At 39.2% G+C, this 15,290-nt stretch overlaps 1 protein-coding gene across 28 annotated transcripts in view; it reads right to left on the bottom strand.

Moving 5' to 3' along the window:
• PDE4DIP (phosphodiesterase 4D interacting protein) overlaps positions 1 to 15,290 on the bottom strand; it is a 213,783-nt gene that overhangs the window by 51,934 nt on the left and 146,559 nt on the right. For 27 of the 28 annotated variants that reach the window (XM_059138369.1, XM_059138393.1, XM_059138389.1 and 24 more), the window contains 8 exons: positions 14,772 to 14,966; positions 12,561 to 12,728; positions 12,316 to 12,397; positions 8,969 to 9,060; positions 5,477 to 5,593; positions 4,959 to 5,096; positions 3,942 to 4,054; positions 2,677 to 2,804 (listed from right to left, as the gene is read on the bottom strand). In XM_059138369.1, coding sequence (XP_058994352.1) covers positions 2,677 to 2,804; positions 3,942 to 4,054; positions 4,959 to 5,096; positions 5,477 to 5,593; positions 8,969 to 9,060; positions 12,316 to 12,397; positions 12,561 to 12,728; positions 14,772 to 14,966 — 1,033 coding nt within the window. Of the gene's footprint in view, positions 1 to 2,301; positions 2,805 to 3,941; positions 4,055 to 4,958; positions 5,097 to 5,476; positions 5,594 to 8,968; positions 9,061 to 12,315; positions 12,398 to 12,560; positions 12,729 to 14,771; positions 14,967 to 15,290 lie in introns of those variants that run through there. The other variant, XM_059138387.1, reaches the window with a different exon arrangement.

Genomic DNA, 15,290 nt, shown 5'->3' with positions numbered 1-15,290 from the left:
GCTTCTAATTAATCATGACCTAGGTTTAACTCATTCATTTCAAGATGATTTTCTTTTTTAAATTCAAACACAAGGTTCTACAAGCCCATGATGCTTTCTCTAAAATTATTGTAAGGCTGAAAAATGCCTGATGAAGGTAGAATAATCCAGTAAGAGAAAGGGTCTGTGCTCCTGGAGAGAGAACGGAATCATACTGCATCATGGTAAGTAGAATTCCATGAATGACGTGGCCAATGACAGCATCATCTATATGTGAGTTTACAGAAGAAAATTCATCAGAGCAGAGTTCTCTAATAAGATGCCAAATCATCCTACAAAATTTTTAGACTAGCAAACTCTCTCAAGTAAGCACGGTTGGCAAGCCTCATTCTAGGACGTTAGCAGCAGATTTTAGTCACATCTAGAGTATCAGGATCAACCGCTTAGTTTATCCTTTGCCACAAAAATCACTTAATTATTTAAAATGTTTCCCAAGGACCAATATTAAGGGTGAGTAACTGTAGCACAAGTTAGTCTGTCTCTTCAGGATCCAAATTAGAATCAGAATTCACTTACTTTTTCCCACTAATCTATTTCAATCATTTTTCAATAGGAAGTTGGTTTTCTCAATATTCATCCAGCCACCTTAGTATTTCTAACACTTAGTAACAGTCCAAGATACCAAGGGAAATTCCTACTCTTGGAGGATGATAGGCAATAATTAGAAATTACTGTAATCACTATAAGCCAGTAGAACCCAAGAATCACCCACAGTTGAATCTTAACAGGACACTTAGAAAGCTTCCTTGGTCTATTAGCAAAATTAAGGAAAAACACTTCCTAAATGTCTTATAATCATATGGCAGACTAGTCTTTGTTGGGTTGACATTTTTGTAAGTTCAATTACCCCCTCTTTCCTTCTAGAAAATTACAGAAAGTTTTGTGCAGGAAAAGGTCTCTAAAGATTAGAAGACTAGGAAAGTGGGTGGTTCTGCTTACACTTCCTATTGCTTCCTTAAATGACTCCCCACCCTAAAGGCCAAGAAAAGTGGAAAGCATCTCATTAAGAGGAAGGCTTACAGTTATCAATCTTTTGCAAAATATTTCATCAGAAAATCCCAGGGTGTTTCTCCAGTAGAACATTTTCTTCCCTGCCCACTTTGGTTTGACTGATGTTCTATCTGTTGTTACAGGCACGGCTAAGGTTGCAGAAAGCTAGACAGAATTTAGAATGTAAGGCAACCCAAGTCAACACATGAATGTGAAAGAAATTAAAGAGTCATGTGAATAATGGAGGGAAAACAGAAAACTCATAGTGTGCCCCCTCGTTGAGAAAGAGTACTCTGTCACCTTTATGGTGCTGGAGAGCCTCACTCCCTGTCCACTGAAGTCCATGTTAAAAACCTGAAATCTCAGCTTCTAATCTAGGAAATTTATAACCAACATAAATATGAAACCTCATGGTGTTGAATCTGCGAAGCTCCAAAGTAATCCTGACTACTTTTTATGCTCTTGACATTTAAGCAAGCAGAAACGCAAGCTCCAGAGCACCCTTCCTCATGCCTGTCATGCTGCTGTAAGAAAGCACTCAATGACCGAAACCTATGAACCCAGTCAACGACAGTTCTTTCTAAACTATTCTAACAACACTTCAAAGCCTATTACTTATTTTAATGGAGTAATGTTTAAGCAGTAAAACATGAAAAAACATAGGACTCCATCTCGTGCCACTACCAAATCTCTAGCTGCAATAAGTAATTTGGTGAAATGATGAATTTAAAAGGGAACATTACATTTGAAATGAGCTTTTTACATAAAGAATCATGATTCTGAAATACATGTCGGAAAGCCTCAACCCCTGTTCCCCAAATTCCATGTTTGAAAACTGAAATGAGTTTTTATTGAAATCATGTTCTGACTACATAACACTCTTGGTTTAAAGGAAAAATATTAATGGAATTTAATCTGCACCTAATCTAATTTCACTATCACTATTATTCAACTATCACCTCTGGAACACTCTCAGAAAAGGTTTCCTATAAACACCTGAACTGCCTTTGCCTCCTCTCACTGACTTGACCCTTCTAATACTTGTAGTCTGCTATGGCAAGACTTGGCTTTGATTACTTTCTGATAAGGATTATACCACTTCTGCAAAGTAATTCCTATAAAGACATTTAATCTCTTTCTCTTTCATCTTGAAACTTTTATTTGATTAAAAAAAAATCATCTCACTCAAAGAGCAGAAGTTGGCTGATGGCAAAAATAATACGCATGCATGCATTTATGACATGATATGGAACATATGAAATGGACGGTGAGAGCAGGGGAGGAATAAACTTTATTGGCCCAGGGGAATAGATGGGGGAACAAGGAGGGGCCGAGGAAAAGAGTGAATATGGGTGGGAAAACTGAAATGGAATGCTTTAAAAGGTACACATACACTTTGTAACCTCCACCACTCAACTCCAAGATGGTATGTACAGTGCCATTCAGGTAGACTAAAGTGAGTTTCATTCTGTAGTTGATGCTACTTGTAACAGTTCTACCGTTAGCAAGTCATCATTTAATTCTGCCAGAGTCAGACAAAGCTCTTGGGTTAGTGCAAACAAGGTTTTCCATCCTGGGCTGCAGGCTGACCCGCCAGTGCTCAGAAGGCATGCTTGTGACGAACTCGCACACTTTCCAGTTCCCCACCTCCAATGGCAGCCAGGGTCTCCAGCCTGCTTAGGCGCTCCAGGCTTCTTCCAAGAACTTCTTCTAGCCGACTGCGTATCACCTGGGCCCCTTCTAGTTCCACCTGCAGAGTTCGGTCTCTCTCAGAGCTGAGTAAACATGCCACATGGAAGGAAAATGGATTAGCCACCAACTATAATGAATCCACATATACTTCCAAAGAGCCAGGAGACTTTCTAAAGGATGCTCTCTAGGACACAAGAAGTAAACACAGTCTGTGTTTGGGCACTGTTATCCTTCACTGCAGGTAGTTGAATAGCAAGGCCAGCTCCTTTCTTTAAAGCTTGCCTCTTTATGCTAGATTGTGGGCTAGTATCATGTAAAATTATAGATCCTAGGACTTATGTCTGTATAGTCAACATAGGAGAAATTTCACTTTTTGATGAGTATTAGTTTCTGAAAAAACAAAATCGGAAAAACTAAATGCAAACTGAAACATTACTGAGCCAAGTAGGACTGAGCCAAGCACTACTGAAGATCTGTGTTCTCTCATTTGGTAACCAGACTGGACAGAGCGCTGAAAAGGAATCTGGCTCATAGAGACTAAAGATCCAGAGATTCTTTAAAAAGTAATATAATCAACTGGTCCTTACTGTATCTTTCCCCTGCCTTTATTTACCTGAAGTAGAAAGAAAAAGAATGCTTAAACTGAACAATCACCTAGAAGAAAATGAATAGTAAAAAAATAAAAATTAGGAAAAAGCAAAAGGGACAAGGGGAGAAGGCAGAATGCAGAAAAAAAAAAAAAGGGAATATAAAATGAACCAGAATGATATAATATATATGACCAAAAATCAAGAAGTACAAGCAAATATATTCACCATGATGGCTATCAGTGATTCTGGGTTGATATCAGCCATCATGATAAATATATTTTCTTCAATGATATTCGGTATCAATACCCTTTATATCCTCACTCTTGGAATGGAACAGCCCTTACCAGGACATGAAGCAGAGGAAGGAAAAGAAAACACTGAGTGTTTACTGTACACAAGGAATTGCTGTAGACACCTGACAAGTCTCATTTGATCAGTGTGTAGCTGTATGAGATAGGCACTATTTCTGACTTAACACTTAAACACTAGGCTCTGAGAGATCCACAAACAACAAATGACAAACTGAGTATTCCTAGTAATTGTCTGATTTTTTTCCCTCCCTGCTTTGAAATCATAAGCATCTGAACCTGAAGAGGAACAGAAGGGTAAACACTGCCGTCACTCTCCTACCTCTCTGGATGGGCATGGAACTTCACCAGACTGCTATAGAGCTGTCTCTCTGCTTGCAGAGCCTCATTGAGCCGACTCCGTTCATCTACCAGCCCTTCGAGCATCAGCAGTAACTGAGGAAACAGCAAAAGCAATATGCAGACAGACATGAGACGTGAAGCCACAGCGGATCTCATGTCTGCAGACAGACATGAGACATGAAGCCACAGCGGATCCTGAGAAAGCAGCCAAAGGAATGGACTTGCATGCACTAGGACCAAAAAAGTTCACTCTCTTCTACTTGCTTAAAACTTTCTATTATATTTTACAGTTTTCAAATCAATGGCACATTATCTTTTTTTTTCTAATCTTTAAAACTATAGGGCAGAAGTCAAACATGAGAGCAAGAAGAAGGAGAGAGATGCCAGAAGCACAGGGAAGAGCTGAGAGAAGGGAGTGCAAGGGAAAGGGAGGAAGAGCAGGAGGAGACATAAAGCAGGACTTACTGGTATTCTTCATTCATTCAATAAATATTTACTGAGCACATTCTATGCGCCAGGCTCTATTTTAGGGATAAGTGTACTATGTGTAATGGGTGGTGGGGACACCATCAATCACAGACCTGTGTCGCAGTAAGCCCTACAATAAGTGCTGTACAGAACATGAGCCATGACGTATCACAACCAGCAGAGAGGTCTTGTAAGTGAACTGCTTGACTTAAAAGCCAGGATTGGAGTGAAACAAGTAGTTTGTGAGAGAGAGGATAACAGACAGGAGCACAGGCAAGCAGGTCTTTTTTTAAAAGTCTGGCACTGAAGAGAGGTCAGCTACAAGGTAGTAGCTAGAAAGGAATTACAAATGTTAGGGGCACTTCTTGCTGAGGCTGACCAAGGCGAGGGAACTTCAGAGCAGAGATTCTCTATGAAGCTCCATTAACAAACCCCTTCAGAGGGTTTGATCTCCTTCAGAGATCACTGAGATTGACAGGTTTTCCACCATTTGTTCCACCATAAAAATGCTTATATTCCAATGACTTACTTGTTGTCTTCGATTTCCTAAAGTCTCTTGACCCTGTGATTCTACTGAAGCGACTTTTTCCCGAAGAAGTAAGACTTCTTGGGTCAGGCGTTCCATAGCTGGTATGTCTTCAGGATCAACCAGTTGCATCTGCAGATCCTAAAAGTCAAGAAAAAAACTAGTAATAAAAATGTGGGGTGCCTGGACGGCTCAGTCAGTGGAGTGTGCGACTCAATCCTGGGGCTGTTGATGGCTATCTAGCAGAGGAGAAAAGGAGCAGATTTCCCTGAAACAGTCTGCTGTACTTGCCAGCAGAATATGGATAAGCCATATGAAACAGTACATTCTTTGTGAAATTTCAGCAATGCCAATATAAGTCAGAAAGAATATGGTGATATTAAGAGGCTCAAACTGACAGTGCATCAAGGAACTAAGGACTGGCCAAAGGGACTCAGGGTATCCAAGTGTCATTTGAGGATGCCCTACAGGTATTCTGAGCTGTAATCACTTCCAAGGATCTTGAGAAAGCTGGGAAGGACCTTTATGAGGTCTTCTTTAATCTGTATGTTCCTGGTCAGGGACTCCATGTCGGCAGCCTGCACCTGCAGCTCTTCCTCTTGCACGGCCACCATGGACTGTAGTGCAGAAAGTTCCATCTGTGGAGAGAAGAGATCCTGGAAGTCAGTGTGCAGAGGAAGCAAGATATGTCACATTCACATTTTAACCCTGAGGCCAAGGTTCTTCCATGTTGTATCACCATCAGCCTATCATGCAAGTGCCAACTACAAGATGAATAGTGCTCAATCGGGTCAGATCAATAAACCACACGGTGGGGTACCAAAGGGTGTTCCATGGGAGTAATGGTAGATTTAAGGATGTCCTCCACTTTAATTAGCACTAGAAAATATTTCAAATTTGCTTAATTGATGAGATTATGCTGCTTCAAAAATGAGCAGATGGGTGAATCCTCCCACCAACTCTACAGGATCACTACTCTACTATTCTCCAGTTTACAGAGGAGGTGACTGAGGTGTAGAGAACTTAAGGACCCTGTGCAAAGTCACAGAGCTAGAAAGGGGGAGATCCAGAATGTGAACTCCCCAGGAAGCAGACTCAGAACTCAAGGTTATAATGACTTTCCTGTAGATTCTACAGATCAATATACTCTTTATAGTAAGGGCAAGTTATTTGTAAGTACACATTGTAAGGAACTTTTGGTGGTGGTGGGGGTTACTTATTTATCTGTCAGAGAGAGATGGAGGGAGAGCACAAGCAATGGAGAAGTAGGTAGAGGGAGAAGGAAGCTCCCCGCTGAGCAGGGAACCAGACGCAGGGCTCAATCCCAGGACCTTGGGATCACGATCTAAGCCGAAGGCAGAAGCTTAACTGACTGAGCCACCCAGGCACCCCCTGTAAGGAACTATCTGGAGATAATTAAAGGAAATAGGTGTGACAAAGAAGAGAGATAACACACAGCTAGTTTAAGGTATAGCCAAGCTTCCTAAAGAAAGCAGCACCTGTTTCTTTAAGATATAAAATGTAAGTTATAAACAGTAAAAATTTTATTTTGAATTCCACCGATGCTGATAGTTCACTATATGGGCTGGTAATAATTTATAACTACTCAAAGTATTTGATGCTCTGAGCTCCTGCGGCATGTTAGGAAGAAATGCTTCTCCCGTTTCCTTCCAGGTTGAAGGACCTCAGTTAATGTAACTCCTGACCTTTCTCCACTCCCTTTAGCCAGCGCCAGTCAGGGTAAAGGACTTATCTGAGTGGTACGTTGGGGAAGAATAAACCAAGCATGCTTGACTTAGCTCCAGCTTTCTTTTTGGGAGGCACCTGCCTGCAGCAAGCCTGTTTTTGCCACTGCTTCTCCAAGAGCAGGCTCTTCCTCACCATGTAGAGTGGCTGCCAAGGCCCAGTGTCATCTGTGATTAGGCAGGTAAGTCTACCAATTCTGGGAAATTGGCTAACAGGCCTGCTGATTCTTGGATTAAATTCTCTACTTTATCAGTAATGCAATCGATAAAATACCAAACTGTCTGCCATGACCTTGTTTTATCTCTCCATTTGTTCAGATCTTGGGTATGGGAAATGAGTGCTATTAGTAGTCCTCTTCAGAGACCTCTATCATTATATAGCCAGGTATTTGCTCCATAGAAGAAAAATTCAAACATGAGGAAGAAAACATTATTATAGCAAGATAAAGGTCTGCAGTCAGGCAGACATGGATTTTGGGTTTTAAATCTTGGCATAATCTCCCTATAAGGCATTTAAACTGAGCTTCAGTTTCCTCAATTGTAAAACAGAAATAATACCTACCTTTTAGCGCTATGTGAGAATAAAGAAAATGTATTTAAAAGCACCTGGCAGGCAATTAGTGAATGTTAATTAACTACTACTACCACTACTACTCAAGAGAGTAGGAAAAAAAATTTTTTTTTCTTAAAAAAATCAAGAAAATCGACTTGGCTTTTGGTATACATCTAGTGTCAGAGGGCATGTGATAATGTGTGTGTGTACACACACACATTGAACTAAGAGGCTGGTGATTAAGGACACAAAAATAAGCAACACAGCCAAATATAACTCACTCAAAATAACCATTCATAGTCTTATTAATTTTATGATCCCCCAAACAGGACAGAACCAAAAAGTAACACTACTCTGAATCAAGTATATATGAGAAAAACAGGAACAGCACATGGAAACCAAAATCTCCTGACATGAATAATCAGATAATGGCTAGGGAGAAATCCCAAAAAAGGAGGGGAGCTAGGGGATTTTTAAAACTGGTATTTGTAAATGCCACACAATTTCATATCCTCAAAACTTGAGGCATATAACAGGAAGCTGGTTATAAGAAGAAATATAGTAATGAGAAGAGAAATTAAGAGGTACAAGATAATTTCACCATGAATATGAACACGGGTTTTATATTCTAGATCTAACTCTGGCTAAGAGGTGGAACAAATCTGAGAAGCCAAGTGACTAGCCAGGTAAACTTCATGCACTTTTGATCCTCCAAAATAGATGCCCTGGCAACATAAAGCTTTTTAGTTTTAGTGGATAACTCTGTCCTGTGGCCCTAATACTTCTTGCAAACCACAGCTGGACATACAATTGCTGTAAAGGGAGGGAGAAGGAGAAGGGCTTCTGTAAAGCCAAGAGGCCGCTTCTAAGAAAATTCATGAAAACTCTATTGCTAGAAATACAGAATAATGGAAAAATGATCTGCTCCAAGTAATGACCTCTTGGCAAGTATTTTGAGTCGCAAAAGACCTGAATTTAAATCTTTGCTTTGGTATGTCTTAGTTACATGACAGTTCCCCACCTCCATGGTTTGCTTTCATTTTGTTTTTTTTGAGAGAGCATGCATAAGCAGGTGGGGGAGAGGGGAAGAGGAAGAAAGAGAATCTTCAATCTCATACCCTTGAGATCATAAACTGGGCTGAAATCAAGAGTCAGGCACTCATCTGACTGAGCCACCCAGGGACCCCTTCCTACCTCCACGTTTAAAAAAAAAAAAAAAAAATCAGTGTTTCACCTTCTTCAAATATAAAATAGGGCCAATACCATCTAGTTGGCAGAGCTATAAGCTTTGGTGCTAATTTAAGTACTCAGAATAGTACACTGCATATAGCAAGTACTCAATGAACATTATCGATCATTCCCCAAATTCCTCTGTTCCATGTTTCTAAAGTAATTTCATGGATCTAATGTCATAAGTCCAAGCAGCAATTATACAGTATGTCATTTTTTCACCAGTTCTTTACAATTATTCCAGTCTGCAATGGGCAAAGAAAGCAGCCTTTGCCTTTTCAGCACTTGAAAGTTTAATGGTCTCCATTTACCAAAGAGCATCTTTTGAGAAAATGTATATATAAAGCAATTTCTATTTTTCTCCAGAAAGGAAACTCTGCATCTGGACCTAGATATTACATTTGGACAACTATACTCTTTTAAATATAAACTATTTTGGAAGAAAATAATAGTAATTTTAAAATTAGGGTCACTAGAACACTCACCCGACTTTCTCTTTCTTTTTTAGCCATGAGTTCAAGTTCCTCTTTGGCATTATTCAATTCTTTTTCCAGCCCGGCAACTGCGTCCAAGTCTCCTAAAAATGACCACATAGCACTCATTTTAATCACCCTAACATCGCTGACCTCTGCTGCTTTGTTCCTGTGGAATCTATTCTGAATACACAATCTCATGACAACAAAAATATATGCACAGATTGTTCATTGCAGAATTATTTGTAATAATAAAACACTGAATCAATCAACATGCCTATAAAAAGAAGACTGAATAAACCACGGTATAGCCATGCAATAAGGTACTATATACAACTTTAAGAAAGGATGAGGAAAGTGTTTATGAACTGATATGGAGTAATTTCTAAGAAACATTGCTAAGTAAAACAAGTTAGGTACAAAAGAATACATCTAGTGTAGTCTGTTTTATATTAGAAAAGGGGGAAATAGGAACATACACATACACACCACATATAGACATAGGACTGTTCTCTTACTTTGCAAAAAGAAACACAGGAAGGATAACCTAGAAATTAAATTGGTTGCCTTCAAGGGAGGGGTGAAAACCAAAGAGATATGTTAGGGAAGTTGATGGGTCTTCTGAGCATACTTTTTTATATATTTGAATTTTGAACCACGTTAATGTGTAAAGTTAGTTCAATAACAATGGGGAAGAAAAAGCCTAAAACTGAAAATTAACATAAGTAAATGAACCTATATAATAGATAATATAAGCACCCAAAATTTTAAAAAACTAATCCAAATAATTTTTGAACTCACTATTCTAACTGTATACCCTCAGTGGGAGATAGTCTAAAGATTAAAAAAAATTTTTTTAAATCTTAAACATTATTTATAGACTTATTACTGATAGTGGTACTCATGTAGCAATTCTAAACTACTTCTATGTATTATGCAAGTGGGTAAATATTTCATGATAGAGGTAACCAGGTTTCTCAAGGTCAGAAAAAGGGCAGATACAAATACAAAATCAGGCAAAGAAAGAACTTGTGGTATTAAATTAGAATGAGAGAAATCAGTATCAAATACAAACACAGACCCCTTAGCTCTGTTCATCTAAAAGGGCCTAAAAGCAAATGATACCTGTGGCCAAGAGCCCATCTCATAGCCAGATATTAGTACCTAAATGCCATTACCTACTTAACCAACTTCAAGGAACCAGAGCTCTTTGAAGTAACAGGCAGTTCCAGGGCTGAGGCAGGAAAGGGAAAGGTGATCACAGGACACCTTATTGTAGCAGCAAGTGTGGAAGTGACGAAAAACTGATAACAACATACTGAAAGGACAAAGGAGCAGCTTGAAGGGGCCCCAACTGGCCAAACTGGGGGTAATTTGGGCATCAAATGAAATAAAGACAGAAACAGACAATAAAATATTTTTTTAAAAGAATATATTAGAACATGTTGATATTTTAAAAAATGGAGTGGGGGAAAGGGTACCTCTTTATGAAAGAACATGTGCTAATTAATACACAGGAAGAAATTTTAGAAATATAAATCACTTTTTTAAATGTAATTGCTGCTTCAGGCAAGGCTGACAGGATGCTGGAAGCCCTGGGTGAGTAGCCATGGGGACAAAGTCAACCTCTCGGGCTGCTGGGTTGCAGGGAGAAATGGGAGAAATGAGTCTTCGTAATGCAAAGTTCTGGCAGATACAATCTTAACTAAGGAAAACACAAACTGCTATCATATGCTCCTGATGTGGGTGCTGAGAAAGACCTCACACTTGCAGTCTTGCCATAAATGCTGAACTTGAATTGAACCATGAGGAAACAATCAGAGCCAGATTGAAGGTCATTCACTGGCCCAGAGTCTTCAAAAATGCCAATGTCAAAAAAGACCAAAAAAGGCTAGAAAACTGTCCTAGACTAAAGGGACTAATGAGACATGACAACTAAATGCACACATGGTCCCAGAGGGGGAGACCCAATCATCAGGAACATTCGTGGGACAACAGGAACTCTGGATATGAACTGTACGTCAAGTACGAGGACTATACCAAGGTTCAATTTTCTGAATGTGATAACTGTACTATAGTTATGTAGGAGAAAGCCCTTGCCCTCAGGAAATACAAAATGAAGTATTTAGAGATAAAGTGTCATGATATCTAAGTAATTTTTAAATGGCTTAGAAAAAACATTCGTGTGTGTGCATGGGAAGAAATAAGGCAAATGTGGCAAAATGTTAATAGGGGGTAAATCTTAATGAAAGTCTTTGTGGATATTCACTGTATGATTTTTACCACTTTTCTAGAAGATTGAAATTTGCAAAATAAAAAATTGCAGAAAGGTACTTTTTAAAAAAAAAAAAAAAAGTAAATAGGGAGTAAATTAAATAAATCTAGCATTCTTTACCTTTAGCTAACAAAGTTTTCCTGAGAAAAAATAACTACTTGCATGACTTACCTATGGAATTCCATAATACCTTACACTATAACAAAGACACAAACTTTTTATTCTTTTTTTTTATTTTTATTTTTTTTAATAGCTCCATGCCCAGCCAAGCATGGAACCCAACATGGGGCCTGAACTCATGACCCTGAGATCAAGACCTGAGGAAAATCAAGAGTTGGATGCTTAACTGACTGAGCCACCCAGGCACCCCCTTGCATTTTTTAGTATCATTAAAAAAAAATCATAAGTTAATTCTCCAAATCCACAACCTTTCTTACAGCATTATAATTACCATTTCACTAATAATGGTGAGCCCCTATTTCTACAACTCACAGGGCAAATCTCTTCCTTGAAGCTACCCTAGATCCCAACCTTCTGCTCTATGAAAGTCAGAGACTCTAGTACCCAGCACTCATTTAAATTTTGCTCATACTCTTCCCAAAATTCATTTGTTTTTAGGGAGTTCAAGGCCTACAATAATCTCTTAGATGGCTGTGATCTTGGCAAATAACTTAATGTACTCTGCCTCCCCCTCCTAACACTATAATACAGGTTAGGTCAAGTTACTGTGAGTAGCCTCGGCCTGCTTGAAAGATACCCAGGAGAAGGTGTCAGCCCTGTGGTCCTATTGTGTCCTATTGTCCTATTATGTCTGGAAAAACTACCTCTTGCATTTCTGAATCCCTGCAAAGCTATCTGTTAAGAATAATCAGGAGGCAGTTTCCCTGGACCAAACTGTGTACCCAAAACAACAAAATAAGGGTAGTTCCTTCTAGAAGAGAGACATGTCTTCAGACTTTCAGGGGGAATCTAAACTTATTTTTTTCCATTAAGGTAGGAAAAGAGAGCCTTGGCCAAACCTATTAACAAAGTTACAGAAAGAAAAGACAGAAGATTCCTTAATGAAATTAAATTTGATACTCACCTAATGAGGACCTGGGTATACTGGTATCCCCTTTGGCAGTCAATGAAATGCTATCATCTTTGGAGGGTATATGCACTGAACCCTAAAAATCGGAAGAGCCAAAGAATTTAGAAAGGCATGGAACCACGATCACAATGACAAGGATTTGGAATATTCTCACAATTTGGTATTAAAATGACCAAACTTATGCCTCTAACACAAAAAGGCAGTTAGCATGAACATTTACATAAGCATGTAATTCTTACTTGATCAGTCTGTTCTCCAAGATGGGGGAGGCTGGAGGTAACTTCGGTGGGTTGGTTAGAAATAAGGGTTTGGGACACCATGAAGTCCTTCCCTCCTAGATACTGGCGCAGGGCCTGTAATTCTGAATCTCTTTCCATCAGGGCTCGTACCATCTTCTCTGCAGCGGCCTAGTAAGGAAATCACACACACCATTAGAAAGATACTCTAGAGAACAAAATTTGTGTTCTGAAGTTATTCATTAAAAGACAATTGTTTATGAAAAGCCAGTGCACCCCCCTATAATAGTTCCCTTGCTTTCAGTTTATAGGGAAAAAACAGCAGATGAGTAGAAAGAAAGTCTCTCAGAGGAAGAACATTGGAAAAACTGAATATAACATACCTATTATGGATCAAACAATCTGAAATTGGCTCTGCCAGAACTCTATCAGGCTAAATTACTAGATTCTGGTTTGATGTCCTTTACTCTGGGAAACATGTGCCTGTGGCCTGGATGTTCTTTACCCACCCATTTGTTTGGTTTGCTCCCTTTACATCATTGCCTACTGATACCTTATCGGATTGGCCTCCTCTGCATATCCTGTCTACAACAGCCATCTTTCTCTACTCCCAGTTCTCCCTGTCCTGCTAAGTTTTTACAATGCACTTATCATTATCTGATATATGTTCATTGTCTATCAACCGGATATAAGTTTCCTAAGGGCAGGTTCTATGATATTTTCTGCTGAATCACAAGAGCCCAGAACAGTATCTGGCACGTAGTAGGGACTCAATGCACATTTATTGAATGAATCAATTACACAGAAACATTTTTATCAGACCATACAATCAGGAAAATCTGAACCTCAAAACCATCAAACCCACTTTATTTAATTTCAAATCCCACTTTTCTAAGACAGATGATGGCAGAGTAAAGAAAAAATTTAGAACATTATTTGTGACCATTACCACATTGAAAGTCTGCATTTAATAAAAAAAAATCTGGAAATAATAAACTAAGACTAAAATTACTGGGGGTAAAAGATGATGAATCAGAACTATACTAGCTGTACCAGCATCCACTGTTTCTGGGGACAATTACTACTGCTTTAATGAGATGCTGAGCTCTTGTCACAATTTCTAAGGGAAATAAAAAAAATAACCTTACATTTTTAGTAAGTAAAATTTGGGCTCCTCAGGGATTTGGACATAACCAAGGTAACAGTACATTACTAATTTGCCTGAATAAAAATTTGTAGAAGCTATTATGGGAAAAAACATAATAGAGAACATATAAGACCTCTTATGTATATGAAATACCTGTGTACCAGTACTGTAAGATTAATATATCACATGTTACTATAAATTATTTATTCTCATCATGGCCTTTGAAAAGAACACCATCTTTTTTCCTCTTAAGATAATTCATATATTTTTTAAAGATTTTATTTTTTTTATTTATTTGACAGACAGAGGTCACAAGTAGGCAGAGAAGCAGGCAGAGAGAGAGAAGGAAGCAGGCTCCCTGCTGAGCAGAGAGCCCAATGCAGGGCTTGATCCCAGGACCCTGGGATCATGACCTGAGCCGAAGGCAGAGGCTTTAACCCACTGAGCCACCCAGGTGCCCCAAGATAATTCATATTTTATAAGAATTTTTAAAAATGGGAAGCCTTCAGGGGGCTCAGTCAGTTGAGCATCTGCCTTCAGCTCTGGTCATGATCCCAGGGTCCTGGCATCGAGCCCCACATTGGGCGCTCCGCTCAGCAGGGAGCCTGCCTCTCCCTCTGCCTGTGCTCTCTCTCCCCCTCTCTCTGACAAATAAATAAATAAAATCTTAAAAGAAAAATAGAGAATTAAGAAAAATATGTCAAGTATAAGTTCTCCCACAGCTTGGCTAGAAATAGAAAATATCACTCAAGTCTTGAGAATGTAGAATCAAAATACTCCAGAACCTTGTATTGTCTTCTGTCAAAATTATCAGAATATTAAGGAAAGGAAATGTATAATGAAGTTAATGGGTACATGTACTATTTAGGCACCCTTCTCAATGCAAAGTGCTCTACCAATATTGCATGCTCTGATAACAGATGTAAAACTGTAATCTAGGAAACAGACTGTTCCTAACAGAGCAGACTGTAAAATGCCACATACGTACACACTACAATGTTCAAACACTCCCTATTCACAGACTAGAAACACACTGACACTCTTCTGGTCTGCACATTAGTCCTTACCTGGCTCTCCTGCTCCCTGGTGCTCATAGACTGAAGCAGGCCTTGAATCTCAATTTCATGTTCCACTGCTTGTTTGTTTCGATCACTCAGCAGTTCCTGCAGCATCCTTTCCTTTCGTTGTAGGCGCTGGCACAGCTCCTCTGCTATCTCACTCTGCCCTGGTCCAAGTTTACAGAGCAACGTGGCACTAAGATCCTAATATAGAAGGGACAGTGTAAGTTCTGGAGGAAAGAATGTCCTCTACTACATATCAAGGGGTTTATAAGAATCTGCTATAGGAGAAAGAGCTATGAGATTCCGGGGAGCAAATATCATGTTTTATTCTCCTTTGTTTCCCCAGATCTTGCACAGGCCTGGTACACAGAAGGCTGTAAATACATGCTCAATGAATGAACACTCACAATACAGAAAAACACTCACAATGTCAACTTACATATTGTTTTCTGAAGTAGGCCCTTTCCCTATTTGCTCAGGATACATAACAGATGAAGATAAATGGACATGCAGTCCGTGTATTTT

The sequence above is a fragment of the Mustela lutreola genome, chromosome 10, assembly GCF_030435805.1.
Source record: "Mustela lutreola isolate mMusLut2 chromosome 10, mMusLut2.pri, whole genome shotgun sequence".
NCBI lineage: Eukaryota > Metazoa > Chordata > Mammalia > Carnivora > Mustelidae > Mustela > Mustela lutreola.
The sequence above is the reverse complement of the archived record's forward strand: the minus strand, read 5'-3'. Positions and strand labels throughout refer to the sequence as shown.